This window comes from Taurulus bubalis (assembly GCF_910589615.1).
Source record: "Taurulus bubalis genome assembly, chromosome: 2".
In the NCBI taxonomy this organism is placed as follows: domain Eukaryota; kingdom Metazoa; phylum Chordata; class Actinopteri; order Perciformes; family Cottidae; genus Taurulus; species Taurulus bubalis.
In genome coordinates this window covers 3,650,616-3,670,964 of record NC_136590.1, presented here as the reverse complement: position 1 = coordinate 3,670,964, position 20,349 = coordinate 3,650,616, and the positions used below count along the sequence as shown (strand labels likewise).

Here is a 20,349-nt window from a genome sequence, read left to right as displayed (position 1 = left end):
TCATCTAATATGGAGGCTGACGTGGGCTGGTGCTGGCAGCGTGGTTATGTAAGCAGCTTTCTCAGGGACTGATAGCAATCCAACACACCCAGCAGGGGAGCGGTAGTGTGTGTGTGTGTGTGTGTGTGTGTCGGGTGAGGGGTTTGGGGGGTGAAACACACATTCAGTACGCTGCATAATATTGCACCCAGTGTTCTGCCACAGGTACAGGGAGAAGAACTTTTTTGCCTGCCAATTGATTTGTTAATATGCTAATGTAGCGTGATTAGCAAAGACAAGAACTGAGCGCGTCTTCGCTCAGTGAGGTGTTGATTGAAAGAAATCAACAACTGAGGCGGCGGATGAGAAAGAAATGAACATTTTGGAAATCAAAACTTAGAACTCTTTATTGTAATTAAAGGCCAAAGGGTAAATAATAAATTCAGATTGTCCATAATATAAGATTGAAAGAGGAAATGTCAAGTACAGCATCATCTGATCATTGATGACATCATCATTTGAACCAATACACGTTTGTATTTAGGAGTTTGTATGATTATCTGACCGCTTGTATTGTATGCATCCTTAAACAACAAACAATATACATGTTAAACCTGCAGAAACTGATTTTCTTTTTACCACTTTTTACCATTTCATCTGAACGTGGCTAGCTCCAAGTTAGCACCGTATTCAGATGAAATGGTGATCTTGTCTCCACCAACTCCTGAGGGTAATATCTGACTCTTTAAACACTCCACTATGTTCACCAGCTCATTATTTGGGGGCAATGGGATATTTGTTGTTCCCTTTCCGTCATATTCTCAAATCACTTTCAACTTCATTACTACCAAGAGAAATGATGGCAAACAACTAAAAAAAAAAAGACCCAAGCTGTACGAAACTGGGAGTATTCTTTAAATACAACTGTATGGTTCTTCCTCCTCACATTGTGTAGCATTTAGTTTGTTAACAGAAGCGTTGCATGCTACATTTAAAGCTCAGAGTTAGCACATTACAATGATACATGTATGGCTGAATTAATGAGCGCTTTGTTTGAATGAGGTTTCAGCTGCAGACTCATGAGCTGAATGCATCGGCACCATTAGCAAATATGGTTTATGAGATATTACATATGCTACATTACGTGTTGATATGAAATTCAAGAGTATGTGAAGTCTTAGAGTCATAAAAAAGCATTTAGCTTCATTGAGACATACATTACAGCATGGCAGCAGCCCCTGGAGAATGCTGTTTACCATCAATACAACTCACCTCTAAGATTGTTAGTCTTAGCAAAAATAGATTTTCTTTTAGGTGATTTGCAAATGGCATCGGCATACAGCTCAATAAAGAGTGGTAGGTTTCAGCCACACGTATTCCTACACAAGAGCAAAGTGTTTCTGGCTGAATTTGGTTCTTGAAGACTCGTAAAATAAAAAGTGTGCATGTTGTGAACACATGACACGTTTGCGGCTGACGTGGGCTGAGTCCATATCATTGCCCTGCTGATGTGTCAAGGCCAGCCGGGCTAAGGCTGGCTGGAAATGCAGCGGAGCCCTTGTAGAAGCAGTTACCTTGGGCTGAAAATCTGAGCAAACATTGTTAAGTGCTGATGGAGGGCATGCTGGCAAGTGAATTCGCCCCGAGAAGGTCTCCTCCCTGACTCCTCTACACATTTCCTCTCGAGGTTATCCTTCCCCTTAGTAGTGCTGCACCAGAAAGTCAGAGATGTCTGCCAACATCACTGCTGACTATATGGAGGTGTAGCAGTGTAAACACAGTCCTATTCCAATTAAGGAGCATAACCAATGCTGTTTACAATTGAACTGCCAACTACACTAATGTCATTTCAAGCCCACCTTTAAAAGTCTCATCTTTAAGAATTGCATCCCTACACTGACAGTCAGTTTTAAACCTCTGAATTTTCCTCCTCTGCCTGCATTACAAGAACATTGTCCGTCAAAATAACTTCATATGGCAACACTGTGAAATGAGACAATTGTTTTCTTGTGCAGCGCTGAAGGAAATGCTGAATCTTCCTGGAGAACTGTTCAACCTTACACGTTTCTGTTGACTGAGCTGCTGCACACATCGTACATATACAGCATAATGTTGAGTCAGGGAAACCGCTGCATGGGCATCAAGGCTTCTTGTGACATTTTAGTTCTAAATAACCATGCGGGGACATTCAGGCCACAAATGGATGACTTTAGTCTTTTGTTTTTATTGCATATGCAGACCTCTCTCCACAGTCTGGCTCCACACATCGTCACTCTGCTATTGGGGGAAAACTCTCCGGGTTGTTTGTATTTCTTAACACCAATCCCACTCGTCTTGGGCAGCACAGGATGCAGCAACGGGGCAACGTAGCAGATCGTGGCTGAAATAGGCAGCCAACGGCAGCCTTTTGCAGCTCATATAGCAGGATCACTAACGGGAGAATTACCTGCATTGCCTCAACCAAAGCAAAGACAATGCCACTACTACAGCTGAGGGTTTATGGCAGCCACAGATGTCCCCAAGCCTTAGCCTATAGAGTTCACTGGGTCCAGCAAGACCCTCACGACAGGAGGACGTCTGCATCGTCCTCATCACCCCCCCTCACCAAACGAAGGATGCAGGAGATGACAGAGTGTCCTCTGGCGGAAGCACTATGTCAGCCTTGCATTACATTTCAGATGGATTTAGTCAATATGACTAGAATAAGACACAAGGTCATCCTGTAGGAATGTCCAGTAGTCCTGCTTCACGTACACACATGACCTCAGTGGTCGTTCCTGTTCCTCGAAGGTGCAATGAGTACAGAATGCACTGCCTCATGAGGTCAAAAGGACCATCATAAATCTAAAAGTTGCTATCAAGATCTATGAATCTGCGGAAGATCACAGCGGCCAATATTAAATCAAAATAATTTAAATTGAAATATAAAAGGAATCAATTATTGCCATATTTCTACAAAATCACTGCAATATTTATATTATTTATTTATCTATAAACATCTATAATGTTTGCTAATATTAGCTCACATTAGAGGTCATACCACACCAGTAGCAGAACAACCAATGAACGTATTGAAAAGAGTGTGTTTTGCTGCTTGCATGCGTGTCTTGTAAAGGTCATACTTTAATGTACAAAAGATATTCGTGCTTAGATGAGCCGGCTTAGCTGAAAAGAAAACAGTGTGAACTATAGTGGATAGAATAAAACATCGCATTGTGCATCTGTTATGTGTACTTAAGCATTCGGGTACAGAGATGTGATCTGTTTGCATATTTCTCTCACAGCGGATTTCATGTAAACCTCCGGCTGCTATCAGCACGCCGATCTGGAAAAATCTGCAATTCCTGCTCATCAGCGTATCCACCGCAGCCACCGCTGGTGTATGTGGTCCCCGGGTTTAAGGTCAAAACTGGTGCACGTATCGTTCAGCCGGGGAACGCATCCCTGTGCTGTGTGTAGCCGTGTGCGAGGCAGCGGCGATGAGAAGCTGATGGCAAATCGATAGTGATGGATCAAAGTGCCGCATGGCTGGAGCCCTGCGGTGTCAGGGTGCGGGGAACAACGGCTCCGTGCCCCTCCCCCGCTTCTTATTATCCTCTCCTCCGACTGCAATTCTCTCTCTTTATCTTGAAATTCAAACTCCTCTCACTTACTTCTTATGTGTGTGTGTGTGTGTGTGTGTGTGTGTGTGTGTGTGTGTGTGTGTGTGTGTGTGTGTGTGTGTGTGTGTGTGAGATAGAGGTGATTTGATGCTTTGTGTCAGGGTGTCAGTTGACATCAGCCACAATCAATATACGAACACTAAAATGTTTCTCTTTCACAGCAGTCTTCTGCACCACGTGTCCACATATCTGTTGCTGTAACATGGGCAATATTTGAGTCATACAATCAAGCTATTGTTCAGCATTATAATCATCATATTTTCACAAAAATACACAATTTCATATAATCCTGCCCCTGCTTTTCAGTGCAAATACAATAACTGCTGGTTGCTCTGTGATTGTATGTTTTTGTTTTATTTCAAACAGCGCAATCTTAATAAATAACCACTTGATTCTGTTTTCTAGGAGAAAAACATTGGCCGGTCCGTTCCCAGAGTCACCATGGTAGGGATGGCTGTTCTTTGTTAAAGGGTCAAAGTTGCCTCTAACCACTTCTTTATGATTTCTATATTTCTCTGTTGATGATTAATAGTGGTAGTCTGGAGTAATATGTGATCAGTGTTTGGAGGCAGCTTCCACCTGGCCTGTTAATTGTAGTGGTGCCTTCCCATTAACCTCAATGTATCTTTAGACCTAACCTGTGTATTTCCCCCTGACATCTAGCTCTCCTGTCTGTGATGGTACATGTGTGCAGTCTGCTCTGTGTGCTGGTTCTAGGGGTGGAACGGTATACACAAATGACGGTTCAGTAAAAACTGCTTGCAGGTTTTTGAAGAACGTACACTTCACGCAGTTAGCTCAGAAGCACAAAAACGCCGCACACTGATTACAGTGACACATATTACCTCATGTTTAATTCACACAAACACAAAAAGAAATGTAAAAACGACAGCGTGGTTTTACGAAGAAGCTGCAACGACAAACGACAGCTGGCAGCTTGTTGTCACAATGAGGTTGCAAGCGCTAGGTCGATAAACTGTTTGTCCAGAATGAGCTGCACTACGTCACTCTGTCTGGTCACGCTGTCGAGTGACGCCCCGGTAGAGGACATGTCCTGAATGAGTGTCGCCTGTGCTGCTTTTCAGAGCAGGCACATGTTAAGGAATAGGGCCCTTTAGCCCTGTAATGGACTAATGCCATTGCAAATAGTTTAACCAAGCATGTAATTCCACTTCGGTTCCACATACATAGTTTGTGTCCGATCCAGCTGTCTTTGTCCAGTGTTGCTGTAGCTCAGGGAGAAACTTAGCCTTAAATACACACTCATTTATGTTATGAGCTTTACATCCAGCGGCTCAGCCAACTGGCATCATCTAGCTGACAAACAACACAGTAGTTCCCATGTACTCAAACCAAATTAGATGTTTTTTTAGCTTATTTGACAAGTACACTGAACCGAACCACAATTCTGGGCACACACATGAACCGTTGCACCCCTATCTGGTTCTGTTCTAATCAATGATGTGGAGATGTGGGCTCGCCGTTAAGGAAACATTGTAAAGAGTTGTACTAGAGTTTTGTATTCAACCAACACTCCCATTCTATGAGTAGAATGAGTAGAGTTTGGGCCTAATTAATGAGAAACTAACCAAACTAGGACATAGTGAACGTAAACAAGACACTCTGTACCTCTTGATGTTCGTTGCAGCTGGCCCACATTGTTGTTTCTTTCATCGTGTTGTGCCTTAAAACCAAACTGGTCCCATTTCACTCCTCTGTTCTAATCCCTGCCCTTTGAAATGTATGTTTTGAACTGTTTCACTGAAGCTTTTTCTGTGTTGCCCACTTTACTGAAATGAATGTCCTAACCTCTGGCGTGCGTGGTCGTCGACTCTGTCCGTCTCAGTGGAGAGGAGGGCTGGTCTATAAAGGCATGGATAAAGGCAGTTTTGATGATGTTACTTCTTCTATTTTAAGAAGACATCAGATAAATCTGTGCTTATCCTTGCTTAAGATATACGGACCCTCCTCTTCCTCCTCTTCCTCGTCCTCCACCTCCTCTCAAAGGAAGTCTGCTTTTCAACAGTCCACAAACAGAGTCGGTTGGTATGTCATTCAACTGTTGGGAGAAATGGCTTTTTCATTCCTACGATGTTACATCCCATGAAAATGCCATACTGTTCCACTGTTTGATTTTCAGGACAGATTATTTATTACCTTTAAAGCCAGAGTCACCTCGGCTTTGCAGTGAGAGAACAGAGTGAAAGCAGATGAGCTCTGTAGGAACATCATGAAGCATTACTTCAATAAAATGGATCTGTTATTGCCTTTTAACACACAGGGTCACAGTAGATCACGGCGGGTTCACTGTCTATCACACTTCAAAATGAACTGGATATGAAGTCCATCTCAACCTCCGGCCCTTCCTCCTCCCTGCTGAGACGACCGTGGCACATTTGTCAAGCTGCAGAGGCAGTGACATGTCAAGTAACTACTTGGCCTTTGGTGTCTTCGGGGTGATTGTGAGTTATGAGATAAAGAGTGATACTTACTGGCAATATAGATGGAAACAGTCTGGACTGGGATTTTATTGCACTTGGAAGAACACAGGAGCTTTGCAATCTGCAGCTCTAGTGACTCATTATTGGAGTTATCTATGAATGCATAATGATATCTGAGTAGTTCAGTGTAGCTATTCATTTCAACCAATTCAAAACGTATGTTAATTGGTTCTCACTCATTAGCCAACATGAGATGTAGATCAACCGACAAGCACAGACATTTAGCAGCGTACTGTCTGCTGGATGCAGACTGTATGTATACAAATGGTTAAGCAGCATGCACAACGTCATAATGAGTCCTAACTGGATTGTGTTGGTCTTTTCAGTACTCACTTTACAGCTTCCTGCAGTCCCACTGAATGCAATGCACAATACGAATAGGGAAACAGGAACATTTGCAACAATCAATATATTTATATGAATGTTGCAATTGGATGCACAAATCACAAAAGAATATAATGCTAACAGAGCCTGGGCTACACATATATAAGCCATGCTCCAAACACAACGCAACTAAATGAATGACTACATATCTAAATCAATATCAGGTTTCCGGGCCATGCTACAAACACAACCGATGTCTCAAAGGAAAGCACAGTCCACAGATTTCCCACATATACATCAAATCTCTCTAAACCAAAGCATCAGAGAGATATGATCCAAAGACCACCAGCTACAGAAATCGCTTCATCAGAAGATTGTTGTTAAATTGGTCTTACCTTGAGATGTTTAGCCGGTAAATACGCACTGACATATGTTCAACCTATATCCTGTGTTACACTCAAATCAGTGGGAGGATGAACATCTTCGTGAACAAGAGCATGTGTTTCACACAGGACGGCGCCTTGCTGATTATGTGTCTAACAGTGTTGTCCATCTCATTTGGTGGGTATGGCTCAATCTATTGGCTCTAACGATTCAAATGAGATGTCATTCACTCAAATCGACCAATCCGTTTGGAGAGTCAGCCTGGCGTGATCACATGCAGCTTGCGTAGTGAAAAAAATGCATATTTATTATTTACCATGATGACACAGATCAATTTAGCAGTTTAGCAGCTTAGTTTGTTTTGCATCATGTGTGTTACTCCTCTATGTGGAAGTATTGAACACCATTAGGGATATACAAGTGAATGATATAGTTTGGTACATTAGAAAATTCTTTTGGCACAGATGGTGTCAAAATGGACATTTTGGAGACCTTGTCTGTACAGAAAATTCAAATTTTTGTTCTGCTTCAGTTTATCAAAGTCAACCTTTGAAGGACGAATGTTCACATATTGTGCTGTGATTTTGTAAAGGTTTAGAGCTGCAGCTGCATCGTTCCAAAGGGACAATCATCATCCTGAAAGTGCTTTTTTTTTGGCAAACCTGAAACTTTTTTATTTGTGCTGTGCTGTGCATCTTTATATATTCTTAACCAGTAACATATATACTAATATGTAGACATCTGAACACATCTCACAAGTGTTCCCTTTATTATAACATCAATATTATACAAATACACCTTGTGGTTGCAGAGATATACTCAGCAGAGGTATGCTTAAAAAATACATCTGTTTTGAATCGGTTAATGCAAAAGGTCTAGATGAGCGTCCAGAAGGTCATCAATAATCTGCCTAGAAGAATTCAGGATCAGCAGCGATAACCTCACACTTGTTTAAGGAGTTTTAGAAAAGCTTGATTTGTTGGTGGTGGAGAACAAATGTGACAAAAGTGACAAAAGGACCCTGACATGAACACGCAGAAATCAAAACAAACGCTCTGCCAATTAAAACAATTCTGAATAATACAAGCAATGCCATAAAAATACATAAAGATTAGTTAATAATGTGCAAGGGACTTTCAGTCTTGCAGTTGCACAGTGTGTTGTAGCTGAGGAGATTCTAAATTATTGTTTTCTATTTTCATTGCACATTCAAATTTAGATTTGCAAGTATTGATGCTTGAGTAGTATTTCCTTTGATATTATTGACACCTTTGGTAACAAGCACACAGTGCTATGCCACAGTAGCTTTTCAAATGAAATGTTGCTTTATTAACATGATGGCTCTGGTTAAATACAGTATTGTTGTGCAGCGTTTACAGTGTCAGTGCTGTGTCATATCTGCTGATGAGTTTGAGTGTCTGTGGGCGGCGTCCTTCTTGTTATCATTATTATAGTTACTGCTGATCCTTGACTGCCCAGGTCCTCTTTTACGTCTTCCAATCAAGTTGCCATGACACAATCTTCTCTGAAATAGGTTGACTCATGTCAAACAGTAACAGCAACCAAACAGATTTGTATGATGGAAGTGAGACCTTTATTAACGACAGGTTAAACTGTTTCTCAGAGCTAATTCATGTTCTTAACTAAGACCAAACTCTGACTCACAGTAGTCAGTCAGTTAGGAATGAGCAGTAGCAGTTAAAATTAGCAGAGCTAGAAGTGCAATAAATATAGCGTATAAGCATTATCAGCAGTGGTGCAATTGGGTCAGAGTTAAGCCTCCTGCTCTGCCAGTAAAATCAATGAGGAGGTGGGAGATACATCTGTCCAAGGGCCTAAAGCTTTGTCCCCTATAACCGAGTGAAGTGGGGCTATTATGGCAGTTAACATTTAGCGATTAAATGTGAACACTCTTTGTCAGTTGTTAAATGTCAAGCCCACGGTGGCTTCCCTTTCCTCCGCTTCCTTTGCTGCGAGAGGAGGACCGGGACGCGTTGGTACCGCCGGGCTGTCAGCACAGCCAATAGGACGGAGACATCCACATCCATACCTGTCACACACATTTTGCACACATGCACATTGCACGCTGGACCCCCACCACCTCCACCTCCTCTGGGCCTTTTATAACTCCAGTAGCTCCTCTTGGCAGGGCTAATGGGATGGCAGGGCTGTTGGTTTTAGAGAGGCATGTCGTGAGGAGAGTGGAGCAGAGAGCTGAGGAGGCTCTCTAATAGATCTGGGGTGGGCGGTTTGGAGGGCTGCCTTGTGATCACTGGCCCGTGTTGCTGTTTCTCTCCTCTTTTCATCCCACCGGCCCAACACAGACTCTTTTTTTCATACTTTTCCTCTTCTTATCTGCTGCCTGTGTCACTTTAACCCTCTACCCCCTTTACGGTTGGGAGATCCTGAGCCTTTAGTTCCATTACATTGTTCCTGTCCGTCTGTCAATGTTTTGAGGTCTGTCTTTGTCCGCTTCGATTCCCACCATATCAACTAACAGTTTGCATTTTCATAGCAGGGTATATAGTATAAGTATAAAAATATAAAAGTAAGAAGTATGAAGCTCAACTGTCCCAGATGTTATTCAAGCATCTGCATTCCTCATTGCACCACTCATGTATTCATGTTTGTTTGCATATTTGTAGGTTTGTTGCTCCCTTGTAGTTCTCCTAAAGATTTGAATCGACCAATGACTACCCTATTCGTAAAAAAAAAACCAGACTCACACAAAGCATCCAGAGAGCTGACTGCATATTATCATTTGGATGTTCAGTTGTTGGACACAGAATGCAAATTCTGAGAAATCAATGTTCTGAGCGTGTGAGCGCGATCGATTCTGCAAATGCTCATTTAACCTTGGCACTGTGTTGAAGGTGGTTTTTGGCTGGCTCAGCATGCTTTCTCTTGCCTCCCCTGTGGGCTGTATGTAGATGTGATGTTTGGAAGTGTGATGTGAAACAAAATGCCACGCCAAATGTCAGATAACTGAGTCACTTGTGTGCCATCTGGATGCTATTATGCAAACTCGCCATGGAGGTATTCTCTAGGGATTGGTTATAAGCAAAGGGAAATATAACGTGAGTAATGCTCACGCGGAGGTGAGGGCGACTGTGTACAGACGACGTCTAATACCATCATAGCTATATGGTTGATTCAGACACTAAATCTGATTGACACCATCTGACAAACACACCGCTGCGTCATCAACATACCGACAGAAAAACATCCACTTAGCAATTTAGATAGGGACCCTGTTTAACCCAACAATCTGGAGAGCATGTCAATCATAAATACTCAACCCACTATATGATTAGACAGCACTGGCTCTGCATCTATGTGTCCATGTAAGGCAACGGAAGCTATAATGAAAGGACAAGAGTGTATCTGGGGGTCTCCCCCTCGCAGTAAGCTCCCTTCAGACACTTTCAGCAGCTGCTTCGTGGTAACATGCGTGTGGAGGTTATTTTGCGATGTCAGCTCTCAGCTCTTAGAGGCGAGGCGGGTGGCAGAGCGGTGGGCTGGTCCGAGCTGATAAGCAGCCTCGTATTTCTGAGAGGTCGCGATACTGGTTGTACTGGGACTCTTTTCTCGAATGCGGCTAATTGGCCCCCAGATTACAGGGGAGAACTGAGTGGCTGTCCAGGTTCTTAACCCTTGTGTTGTCTTGGGGGTCAAAATGACCCGTGTACGAGTGTATATGTATGTGTGTTGATGGGTCATTTTGACCCCAAGACAACACGAGGGTTAATGAGCTCCAGTCGTCCTCAGTGGGCCGTTCAGCTCGGCATATATATATATATATATATATATATATATATATATATATATATATATATATATATATATATATATATATATATATATATATATGTATATATATATATACATATATATATATGTATATATATAGTTATGATTAATATGATATGTATATGATTTGTTGACCCAGCCCTGGGGTGATCAAGCAGTTAAGTTATTAATAAGTTACAATTACATTGCGTACAATAGTTCACTTTTACTTCCACTCTCTCAGTCACTCAAACACACACACACACACACACACACACACACACACACACACACACACACACACACACACACACACCTTGTGCCGCACTGCTGAGCTGTCTGTCCCAATCCTGACAACTGTGCTGCTATAATAATGAGTTGGTGGTTTGCGGGTCGGGTCGGGTCGGTCGGGTCGGGTCGGGTCGGTCAGTCGGGTCGGGTCGGGTCGGGTCAGGTCGGGTCAGGCGGTTGCTCTGGAGACGAATAAGACAACCGGCTCAGCTGATGGTAATTAACCAAAAATATTCAAGCTGAGTCAAGAAGAAAATATGAGGAAGGCTGTTCTTCCTCGAAGGTTCACAGTGAATGCAGTGGGAGATGAGGAGAGGCTGGAGTGGATTTAGATGGATATTTATGTCCATTTTTTATTTTTGTGTGCTGCTACACACACAATAAATATCCATTCATGTCCATGTGAATGTTAACCTTCCTCTTTGGGAAAACTGTGGCAGCCTGTTTTTAGTCGACCTTACCCGGGGACAGCGCTCGTGCAATTACTTTTGTTTGTGTGCTGTCCCTTGAAAAATAAACTGAAGGCCATTACAATGATTACATTTCATTCAACTGCTGTATATTACTAATATATAAATCTATTTTGTAGAAGAAAACCGTCAAATTTAGTTTTCATGTGCTCCGAACTTGTGAACAGTTGATTTTGAAGTATTCATGTTCATATACATATCAGACATTGTAGTTATACTGTGTCGTAACGCAAACTATTTTAAATGTGGTCTTTCAAAAGAGAAACCAGTTTAATATTTATTTACACACATACAAATTATCAGTGGTTCCAAAGAATTAGCCGTTTCTAAGGACTGAATTATTAGATGTATTGCTATTTGGAAAGGATTTTTATTAGAGAAACGACAGACGTGGCAGACTTGTTAAATAGAAAATGACATTCACAAAAAAATTCAAATTCAAGTTACCTCAAATTACCACAGCATATTATTTTCAGCACTTTTAGCAAGTGTTTCTTGCCGTTAGAAACATAATATACAACACTTTCTGTGAGTGCAGGAACAGCAACTAAAAGCTTTTACATCTCTTGTTTCACAGCCGATATAACTAAACAGAGCTTTACATCTTAATGCTGCTCCTCTCATATATTCAAGAGACACAGTATCACTATGAATTCCCCCTTTGAAGGATCTCTTCTGTGAGAATCACTGTTAAGCGTTGATATGAAACAGAGGAAGCCAGTGAAGGAACACACAGAAGACACATCTCATCTATCTCCATAACTCGAGCAAATATTGAAACCCATGATGTGAGGGCCTCCCGCTCCTCCTTCCCGCCTGTGACAGATGTAAATGGATGTTTCAGCAGTTGGCTCTAATGCATTTTTAAACAGGCACAGCAGCAGACAGCAAATGAACGTGTCGCGACGGCAACACTCTCCGACGGGGTCTCCATCTATCGCTGCCTCCTTCTCACATACAAACATACAAACCCCCCCCCACACACACACACACACACACACACACACGGTCCTACACACTGCTGAGAATAGCTGTCATTCATCAACTTTCTCAGTACAATGGGCTCCGTAAAGGTCCCATCCTTCAACTAAAGCACCACCACACTGCGGTGCCCAGCAGAGCTCTGTACCACCTCATCACATTTCCTGTCAACCGCAAACACTCCTGCACAGTAGGATGGAGAGATGATTGGGTGAAACTGTTGTTTATTCTCTGAGTTGGAAATTAAAATGGCTCCGCTACTCCCAGATGACAACACAGACGACTGCTACTGCTGATTAGACCGTCCTCGCGCACACAGAGAGCCAGAGAAGAGAGGGCAATGACCGGAGACGGGCATGTGTGAATGTTCTGAAGAAGTTACCGCTGCTGAGAGCTCACAGGACTGCAACTCAGGAAAACAAGTAGAAAAGATCTTTGCCACTTTGACAGTGTCACAAAACATGTAGAACCTCATCCAGCACTAAACAAACATCAAATACAGACAATGCTTCCCGTTGAGAGCGCTGTTTGTGCTGCAAAGGCCCAGAGTTATCTTCCACCTGAGAGGTTTATCTCAGCATCTGACATACGTCTGCTTCATGGTTCTGGTTCTGGTTCTTTTTGGGCTACAGCTGTGATTGAGCCTCTGAGGCTGAGGCTCATGGGTATTGTTTAGACCCGCCCACAAACAAAACATGGGATGATTTCATAGAAACTAGGAAATACTTGAAGCGGATGCTATATGGGTCTGCAAACAAATGAGCCTGCAAAATAATAAGAATGCTTCTTTAAGCCACTATAACTGGATTTTCAATGCATGTTTGTGTGCTGCCCATGTGTGGATGTCACCTTTCTTGAAATGTTTTGTGTGTGTTGCCAAGGTGATACATATGTGTATCATGTGCTTTTGCTCTGACGTTTGCTTGTGCTTTCTTTAGCTGAATTGTTTAGCCACAGTGGAATCACATTATTTCATGATGAACGCACATGGATGTACTTTCTGTGTCTTTACTCTCTTATGGGAGAGAATGTTCAAGGATGTGATGACTGTGGTCAACAGACCTGTGTTTTATGCTGGAGCTCATGACTTTCTGGACTCTCTTTGATGTGAACTGCAGGCGAACACTGAGCGGCATTCACTCATCCCAAAATGTCTATCATCTCTTTTAATGTTCATTCACTTGATTGGGTTAAAGGGATATTTCACCCACTAATATGTTTGGCAGCAATACAATGGTAATGTGGCTTTGTGTACAATATAAAAGGTATTTTTAAATGCACAACATTCTTTACATGAATCTGCATTTTGTGAATTATATGAAACGCATTTCTCCAAATTGGTGAATGATCTCTTTAATTGTCACCCTCACACTGCTGACAGTCTGTTTTTGATCTGATACAGAGCCTTCCTTATGGACACTGATCAGAAATGTCATTGCTTTTGTCATTGCAGGTACTCATCAGCACAACTATAACCATGTGGCTCTAGGTAGCCCGACACGCACACCTAAGAATGGTAAGACACACTAGAATTCACAGCTGCGTTCAGTGTTGGAGATGAACTTGAATTTAGTGGACATGGATGTTAGAAAAACACTTGACACGGCCCTCTTTTCAATTCGCCCCACCATCTATTCTGTTATTGAAAATTAAGCTTTTTCATTGAAGATTGAATCGTAGAAGTGTCACTTCCCGTAGTCATGAGCATTGTTCTGTAAGTGGGATCAGACCACAGTCGCTGGCCTTCTCTTTTCATAAAGGGAATACAGTCGGCATACCAAGTGCTGTCGAGGTCCTCCAGTCGTCTGGTTGAAAAAAACGTGTGAAAGTTATCACCATAACCTCGTGCTCCCCGTGAGGAGCATCACCGTGAATCGCTTTTTATTACTGATGTCATGCAGCTGCTCGTTTGAACAGTTCTTATGAGCGAGCCCGAGGTCGCAGACTGGCAGATGTGGAGAGTGGAGGTTGTGTAAGGATGAAGGTGGAGGCTGAAGAGAGGAAAGACAGCAGAGATAAAAGGAAAGAAAGGAGGCCATACGCTGAATATTCACTGCCTTTTGTATTTATGAAATCACTCTGATCTTGCCGTTTGATTTATATTCTGTTTGTTTCAGCCACAAATATAAAAAAGGACTTGCTTGCTCTCAGGCATTCAGGGGCTAAGCTTCAATACTGCAGCAAGAATGGCCCCTGTTTCTGGACAGAATTGATCATGTGGTCCATTTCACACACACACACACACACACACACACACACACACTCACACATGCAGAGCGATAAGCAAATTGCTATAGAGAAATGCCTTGGAGATCTAAGGCAAACATGAAAAATCCATTTCAACAACACATCTAACACAGATACTTTGATCACAGGCTCCCTGAAAGGCTTCCAATTTCAACGCAGTGTATTTTTCTAGAAAATACCCACTGACATTTTGGGACTGAAACAACCAGGAGATGCAGTTGTAGAGGAACTGCACGATCATACACACAAGTGTACATCACATGCCTCAGGATATTTGTTCCTGTGTTGTGTGTGTGTAGGGGGGGAGGGGTCATGCGGAATATGGAGAAGGTCGTTGTAGGTTCTGTTGGGTCTGTTGTTCTCATCATCAACGTGTCTCTGAAATATTTTGTTTTTCACTTGGGTTGGTAGCTCACCGATCATTGAGACGTGGTAAGTCAAGTCATACATACAATAGTGTAAAAAGTCATTCATCACATTCCAGCACACATTGTGTTCAAAAGCACCACAAACCAACACAACCCATTTTGTTTGTGGCTTCCTGTCTTCCACTTGAATTGGTTTGTTTTCAGACCTGATTTAAGTAGCATTTGCAAATACTTCTCGCTGTTTGTTCGAACAAGAACATTTGTTTTATTTGTCATGTGGGGGGGAATCAAAGAATCCTCCTGACCCATGAAAGTACATCAAAGTCAATAGTAAGTTCATGAAAAAGGTACAACAGAGTTTAATTTGTATTATTCCTGATTGTAAACAAATACCACAAAAAGGCCAACAAAACAGTGTCTCACCACTTTCTGACTCCCCTACCCATCTGTGGCACTCAGACCCAAACCCATTGGTTCCTTCTGAAGTTGTCACTCTTTGAACAGGGGTCACCAACATAGTTTACATTTTTTTATAGAAATGTTAAAACATTTCTAAAAGCAGCTGGGCCCTGTAGTTTTTAGCAAACCTTACCTAAACAGGAGAACATAGTGCCTTTGTTGGGGACTATATTTATCCGTGGATGAATACACATTACGTGAGCTAGTGAGAATGAATGGCACCAGGGCTGCTTAGACGAGCCTGCTTTCACACCTTTGAATGGCCGCCCACATCTGCAGTTCAGAGAGTTACATAGCTCTGTTGTTGTGCTCATTGGTGTCCGTTTCGCCTGAATGGAGAAACAGTCGACCAGTCAGAGCTCTGCTGTAACTTGCTAGCTACCGAACTAAACCCATGACAAATAGTGACAGAACGAAAAACGCAAACAAGCAGGGAAGAGCCACTACAAAAGTAACGCAACCAACGTCTGCACGTACAACACCGTGTTGATGCGTCATACCGCCACACTGTTTTACCCCGAAAGCAACGATTATAGCTAGGATGACAACTGTGTGGTATCAATGAAGCTAGCTCCGTCTGAAACTGTTTCCATTGACAGTTTTGATGAAGTTGAAAACCAGGAGCAAAACTAATGAACCCCCTTCAAGCAGAATGAATGAAGCAAAGCAAAATGGCGATTCAGTCAGATTATCAGGGTAAGTGTATGTGTCCTTGTTTATCTAAATGTAGGAACCGTGGGAACACGCTACCCAGTGCCAGCCTTTGGCGAGAGAGGCAATATTTGTTGTTTTTGCTGTTGTCCTTGAATTTGTTGCCAATAAGAAAAAAGAGATATGCAAAGACTTCTTGAGTCAGGTCTGTGTGGTTGTAATGTCCATCGTGATGAAGCCGTGACGTGTGTTGTCTGTTGAGAGCGCTAACAGCATGCCACAGCGGAGACCCTCACTGATGCAGTGTGGCCGACACTCCCAGGACCCCCAGCTGCCGCCCGGCCCTTCGTACAACTCTCCCAACCTTCCCTTCTCGCTTCATTCCTAAATTCTTTCCTCCTTGTATTTCAGTCTCTTTTTTCCCCTTTAGATTCTCTTATCTCCATCTCTTCTCCTCTTTCATTCCCTTCTCTCCATCCTGCAGCAGTTACCAAAGCTCTATTTTTATCGGCCCATGGGAGGCTGGTGTGGAGCCGCACCCATGCCCACTGCTCTGCACTGCGTGACAGACTCACAGCCCACTGGGGAAGGCGAGATAGAGCAGAAGTGAGGAAGAAAATGAGAGAGGGGAATACTGAATGGACAAGAGAGAATTAAGGAGCGAAGGAAAGTGGGTGGCAGCATGGTAGGACAGATAAGATTGACGGAGCAAGGAAGACAGCAGTGAGAGGGACAGACTGCGGATGTTTGTGTGCATGTGTGAGGAAGGGAGATAAAGAGTAGACGGAAAATAAAAGAAGGCTTTGGTCCAGCCCCCCCCCCCCCCCCCCCTGGCATCATATCTCCTCAAATCAGCGACAGACGATTGCCCCCCCGCCCGGCCCCAGACCACGGCCGGGCTCTGCCACGAGCACGGTCACGCTGCAGAACACATCTGTTGTTTGGTGTGATGTCTCGTTTTTTTTTTCGTTTTCTTTTTTTGGACCACTGTTTCCTCCCGTCAAAACACCACGTCACCTGTCAAGTCAGTCCAACAACAAACGCTCACTGAGTGCCTGATGTGACCGCCTGTACTCCCCCATCGCTGCCACCGGCAAGTTGGAGTTTTAGATATGCAACCATTTCTCAAAGGCTGACACTCAACTCACTGGCTGAGTTCAAGCTCAGGCAAAGACCCTCTTTTTTTTTGTTAAGTTAAAATTAGAAGGCAAGAGGAAAGAGACCAAGATTCCTTGTGCATGTGAGGGTAACTTTAAACTGTGAAGCCAACAACCATGAGCCAAACTTTTAGAAATACTGCCTTCCTGCATCATGTGTCGAAATGCATGTTCAAGACCCACAATGTGAGGATATCATTCTGGTGGAGATGTACCAAGTCCCTTTTCTATTTAGCTTCTGCTCTAAAAAGTCTCATTTTGTATACAGTCGGCTAACAATTATTAAATCTTTACATCTCCTTGTTCTGTTTCATCAGCAAAACAGAGAACAAAACATTCAGTTAGCTGGCCTCTCATCTTTACTGACAGTCACTTCTGCTTGTCAAAAAAAAAACTGCCCGGTCTCACTCTAGACTTGTCAACACCGAGCACTAACCATGTTGTTCCCCGTGAAAACGGAAGTCTATTTAAAAAATACAGTGGATGCAATAAATGAGGGGATACTAACAGGCGGCAAGACCACCGCTGGAGGAACCAGAGTGTCATAGTTTGAAGAGCAGCCTCTAACCAAGCTGCTGCATTAGAACGTGTTGCAGTGAACATGCTGGGTTCCTCTGCTGCCTCAAGAAGCTAGTTTACTAACACGGCACTAGAGACCTTTTAGTGAGGAGAACAAGCTGGAGAACAAGCTGGAGAACAAGCTGAACTGTTGTGCTGTACAAGGAGACATTTTAATTTGAACGCTGTTGAATATTTCATTTTTCTAATAAAAAGTGGCAGCGCTAAAATATGCTGAAGCTCATTAACATTAAAAGTGTAAGTAGCCAACTTGTAGTTACTGGGTCAGCCACAGATCCACGATGAAGCCCTCCTCTGACATCGAAGACCAACGAGTTGACTTTTCTCCAGTCAAATGATCGAAGGATCGACCATGTGAATTTCATGATAGCGGTATCTTCCAGTCAAACATGTATATTATATCAGTTGTACACTTAGAAGTAATATGTCCAATATTTAGAGCCAATAACTCCTGGCAAATAATGTGTTTTAAAAATGAAGATAAAAGGCTATTTAAACCATAACCGTACTACACTCTAAAACTAAAATACCAAAACAAGCCTTTAAAACTTAGATGTAAAATGTAGCAAACATATTAATATTTTAATTTCTCCTCAGGTTGTTACAGCACTAGAGATGGACATGTCCTCGATGCCCTCAATGATAGCTACAGCCTGGCAACAACAATGAATTATTTAAACTCTCTCACAGGTCTGAAGAAATTCTGGTCTATGTATTTTGAAATATTTGAATCTGAATTTTCTTGCACAACAAAAAGTATACTTCCTCAATTCCAACCATTAAGATTTCTCATTGTTTTACCTGAGATTGGTTCAGAGCATCTCTGGCTGCAGGAAATGTTTGTAACACTAAAGCTCCAGCTCCCATCCCTCCCTCTCTACCTCAGGGGGCCTTCCATGCTGGCCTGATCCTGGCTAGCTTGTTGTGGGGCGGGGGGTAGGAGAAGCCCGCCTGCCCATTTCTTCTCTTTCCTTTTCTGTGTCTGTATATGTATGTATGTATGTCTCCAGAAAACAATCGGATAAGCGGCATCCTGACCTCGCAGACGGAGCCCTACGACCTGTCTTTCTCACGCTCCTTCCAGAGCCTGTCACACCTGCCGCCCTCCTATGAGGCGGCCGTCAAAGCCGACCTCAACCGGTTCTCGTCCCTGAAGAAACTCAGTAGGTCCAAGTTCACTGCACTAATGCAAGAGTAGGCTCCCTGATGCCCTGCATGAAAAAACACTGCACTAAGTCTGCTTCCCTGACTCCTGGCTGGGACGTACTGAGTGGCTCCGGAGTGTTTCAGCTGTGAAAATGATTAGCTTGCTGTACGGAGGACATCAAACAGTCAAAAAAAGGCCATTTTTGGGGATATTTTGGCAACTCCCCATTGATCGTTCAGTGGAAGGAGAGGGCCTTGAATCAGAATCAGAAAATACCCATTGCTCAACTCTGATCCTTCATGAAATCAGCCAAGTCATCTCAAGGAACTATGAGTCATTGATATTCCATGCTCCCCTTGTCTCCACTTAAAGGCTGCAGCCACTATTCCTCTTGAAGCGTATAAGTACATTAAGCCGCTTCTTGGGCCCGGCCCGGCTCGGTATTGATTTAGTGGTGCTACGCTGGATTTCTGCTGCGTAATGAGGTCTCATCTCATGATATTCTCAGAGTGGAACGCAAATATTCCTTAAGGCTTGTGTAATTTCATCATGACTGCCCCCACTTCACTGCTGGCCTGCAGTCAGAGTGAAGGATGACGATCAATAAGTCATCCCGTCAGGGCTCACTCCACACTGGCTCCCACTCGTTGCTGCCAGGCACCATTTCGAACTAAATGGCAAACCAGGTTTGTAGGATGCTGATCTATTTGCTGGTCTTCAGTTGCATTGGGAGACAAAACAGAAGAACATTACCGTCTTTTTGTGGGAAGAATTAACGTAATAGTTTAGGGTGTAAAACAAAACCAAATGAATTCATTTGTCAGAGATAGAAGCCCACAGAGGAGACAGTGCTGAAATGGAAACATATCCCTCGGCAATGTCCTTCCCAACTTTCTTTCTGCTTCCAGAGCAAATTATTTGTTGCAGCAAAAAGGCTCTGCAGCTTCTTTGTGTTGCTCAACTAGAGTGTGCACACTGATAGATCATGTTGGATTGTGCTGGAGGGAAGATAGAGCAGCGTCTTCATTGTCGGGATAATAAAAGAGAAGAATGCCCCTGCTTATTAATGCAAATTGGTATCAAACTGAAGAAAAGTGTTTAGCTCATTGCAGCACAGGACAGTATACATCACAAGATGTTCATCATGTCCCTCCATGGTAATATAGTTGATGAGTTTGCAATGCCCTGCCCAAATCCTGAAGACTGTTATGCTTGAGAAAGGAATATCTTGTTTTTATTATCTCTCATAATGAATCGATTTGCAGCGAGCACCCATGGCTCGCTGCTGAAGGGGATCCTTGACAGGTGGTGGGAACGCTGCGGCACCCATTATTGAAAAAGACATCTACAAACTGTAAGG

At 43.0% G+C, this 20,349-nt stretch overlaps 1 protein-coding gene across 1 annotated transcript in view; it reads left to right on the top strand.

Moving 5' to 3' along the window:
• Positions 1 to 20,349, top strand: part of LOC306732869 (shisa family member 6) — a gene marked incomplete at both ends in the record, with an annotated part of 54,045 nt that overhangs the window by 31,736 nt on the left and 1,960 nt on the right. Inside the window, 4 exons of the mRNA XM_079214044.1 lie at positions 4,047 to 4,085; positions 13,835 to 13,897; positions 15,040 to 15,060; positions 18,853 to 19,005. Of these exons, the coding sequence (XP_079070170.1) occupies positions 4,047 to 4,085; positions 13,835 to 13,897; positions 15,040 to 15,060; positions 18,853 to 19,005 (276 nt within the window). The remainder of the gene's footprint in view (positions 1 to 4,046; positions 4,086 to 13,834; positions 13,898 to 15,039; positions 15,061 to 18,852; positions 19,006 to 20,349) is intronic.